Source organism: Triticum dicoccoides, chromosome 2B (genome assembly GCF_002162155.2).
Source record: "Triticum dicoccoides isolate Atlit2015 ecotype Zavitan chromosome 2B, WEW_v2.0, whole genome shotgun sequence".
NCBI classification, from domain to species: Eukaryota; Viridiplantae; Streptophyta; class Magnoliopsida; order Poales; family Poaceae; genus Triticum; species Triticum dicoccoides.
This window is the reverse complement of record NC_041383.1, coordinates 422,820,650-422,823,588: the sequence shown is the minus strand read 5'-3', so window position 1 is coordinate 422,823,588 and position 2,939 is coordinate 422,820,650. Positions and strand designations below refer to the sequence as shown.

The window sequence follows — 2,939 nt, the reverse complement described above, 5'->3', positions numbered from 1 at the left end:
GTTCATATGCCTATGGGTTCAGGACATTCTCACTCGCACGACTACTTTTTTTTAACACAGTACATACGCAAAGCTCACATATACGCACATACACTCACCCCTGTAAACGCACACATGCACGGCGTATCATCTTGAGATTTTACAAAGTCACCGTAGACGACAGGACTTGAACCATGGTGGACTGAGGATACCACTGTCCACCTAACCATCCAACCAGTACTTGTATGGTTTTATTCCAAGTAGTAAGGAAATAAACGGAGAACAGTTGCATCACCTCCGTTTTATGTACCCATCCTGAATTATGGACAATAATTTCCTTACTTTCATACAGTAAGTGGAAGTTTCAGTTCTGAAACTGATAGGACTGTGTTGTCCATACCCTAGCTAAGGAAGGTTCAAGTATGGAACTGCATGGTTCCAAGTTCCCACGGTTTGTATTTTGGATGCTTTGAGCTCGGACTCCCCAAAAAGGAATGGGCTTTGCATACTTCACACTCACTGTACAAGCGATTGGCACAACCAATTAACCATAGTAAATAATATCAGTTTGCTTGTCGGAGCATCAGCTTTAACACCATTCTACTCCGTATATCTCAACCGTGTTCCTTGCTCGTTCAGATTGCAAGGCTGGATCCATGACAAATTTGCACAGGTTGCATACCACCACTCTCATATAAGCAGTTGCAAAACTTCTCAGGGTTCAGAGGACATGAGCACTACCGCGCACCATCTAGAGGCTATACTATACATAGTGGGAAAAGATCGGTCGAGCTGAACAAGTTAGCTGGTCTTAATGCTACTCTCCTTGGCGCGACTCCTGGAAGAACAGATCGATCTCACGCAGAAGATTCTGCCGCTCCATCTGCAACGTGCACGAGGCTGTACGCTGATTCAGCACGATGCCAAAGAGCAATGCACACACTTCGTCGGGGCTCCTTGCCACCGTTTCTTCTGCCTTTTGCTCCGACAACTTCGACTTCGAACAACTCCCCTCGTAGACCTGTCTTCTGCAGACCTGCGCCATGATACGCCAAAGTTAAAAGCCTGGAAGGAAGAGATGATGTGTGTTTTCTGTTTTTGTATTTAGTTGGCATCGGTTCACTTCCATAAAGGGAGCACCACATCCACAAGAGCTATCAACACATACCGGGCACACTGCATTGGGATATGAATAATTGTTTACATGTGCATTTATGCATAAAGGTCTGAAGAACATGGTATATTCAGCACACACTTATGAAAACTAAACTAATTTTATAAAATTAAAAGAAATGGAAAATAGAAAATAATCAGATGCACAAAACTGTAGGAAAGGCCCAGGAAATCAAAGAATAAATAATATCAAGTACAAAGTTGCACAGAACTCAAAGTGAACAGTAAAAAAGAGATCATCCTGCCAAACTACTTGCACAACATCATAATTTGTAGTTTGTACGCTCTTATATTTCTTTACAGAAACGCTCTTATATTTCTTTACAGAGGGAGTATATTATGAAGAGCACATTTACCATAAGACCATTTAGGGTTGATACTAACCTGGAATAAGTTATGCAGGGAGACAACGTGCTCTTGAGTGAGATATTTCTTAGTCATAAGCTCACTGAATAGCTTAACAATATCTGCAGTGACATTCCTAGCAGAAAGATTACCAACTACACCAGATATCAAAGAACTATCAAACAATGATGTCAGCCATTCTGGAACTTGGCTTAGTTTGAGCAATGAAACAGCTATATTTGATGCAATCTTCTGCTGATTACTGAATGATTTTGACGTCAAACCAGGAGCAGTCAAGGCAACTGCAAATTCCTCCATTATTAGCCTGGACCATTTTGATTCTCTGCCCACCATATTCTCCTGGCTTCCGAATTTCTCCCAACCTAAAATCATTGAGAGGCAGGACCCGCAATTTTCAGCAACTCTATTGTCTTGACTCAAAACTAAACCCTCTATCACAGCAATAATGGACTTCATGTATTGCGCAGAGCATCTTAATTCAGCATTAAGATAGCTCCTCTGATTTGAAATTCTGGTAAGCAATTCCAACAGGCATTGTGAAGCAATAAGCTTAACAGGATATGGACCGAAGTGCATCAGACGGCACAAATCATGGCACGGGATGCCAACAACAGAGAAAAACTGGGTGTTATCTGAATGCTGGAGGAATTCCTGCCAGTCAATACTTGGATCTAGGATAGCATGCAAACTGAAAACAGAGAATCATTACGTCATATACAAGTTAATTGCAATGAAATATGCAATACCAGTTGCATACCTTCTTAGAGAGAAAAACACTAATTGAAGAATCAAAATTATGAATCCCCCAAAGTCTGTTTCCTGATTGTATTGAAGTAAAGATGGGCCCTTTGCACAAGCTTCCTGTATTATACCATCTGTCAAAGAAACCAGTGGTTTGTTCAAGATTATGGCCTTCGCAGGCTCAATGAGCACCTTGCTTGCTGAATGATGCAAAATAAGGCAAAATATCCCAATTAATATCTTCTGTTCTTGGTCACTCGATGTATAATCAAGACTCGAATTGAAATACTCCAATAACTGCCAAGAAGAAGTGATTAGTACACTAGAGATACTGCTAACCAGAGAACTGGAGGAAAACAGCTGCCTGTTAGCAATTCATTCATTCTTTGAGCATCAGATGAACCAAATTGAGAAGACGGACATATGTCACAATTGGGTCATAGGCATGATCTAATCGGGGCAAGGAAGATAGACTATTTCTACTTATTCTAATGTATGGGCCCAACATATCAAATTTGGTGGACCCACCTAAGGGTTTGATGTGTGACAGCCATTTGTGGGCCCAACATATCAAATCCTAACATAAGTGAAACCTATTATCTGAAATGCATTTTGAGGCTAGCCGCTCCAAAAAGCTATTAGTAACCAGGAAAGACAAATTGCATAAGTAAATATATGAT

The 2,939-nt window shown here is 40.8% G+C and overlaps 1 protein-coding gene across 4 annotated transcripts in view; it reads right to left on the bottom strand.

The window, feature by feature from the left end:
• Positions 1 to 447: 447 nt before the first annotated feature.
• The window catches only part of LOC119364019 (protein PUTATIVE RECOMBINATION INITIATION DEFECT 1-like), an 11,661-nt gene continuing 9,169 nt past the window's right edge, over positions 448 to 2,939 (bottom strand). For 3 of the 4 annotated variants that reach the window (XM_037629408.1, XM_037629406.1, XM_037629409.1), the window contains exons 7-9: positions 2,276 to 2,556; positions 1,537 to 2,206; positions 448 to 1,015 (exon numbers count right to left, since the gene is read on the bottom strand). In XM_037629408.1, coding sequence (XP_037485305.1) covers positions 797 to 1,015; positions 1,537 to 2,206; positions 2,276 to 2,556 — 1,170 coding nt within the window. In that variant the 3' untranslated portion in view covers positions 448 to 796. Of the gene's footprint in view, positions 1,016 to 1,536; positions 2,207 to 2,275; positions 2,557 to 2,939 lie in introns of those variants that run through there. The other variant, XM_037629410.1, reaches the window with a different exon arrangement.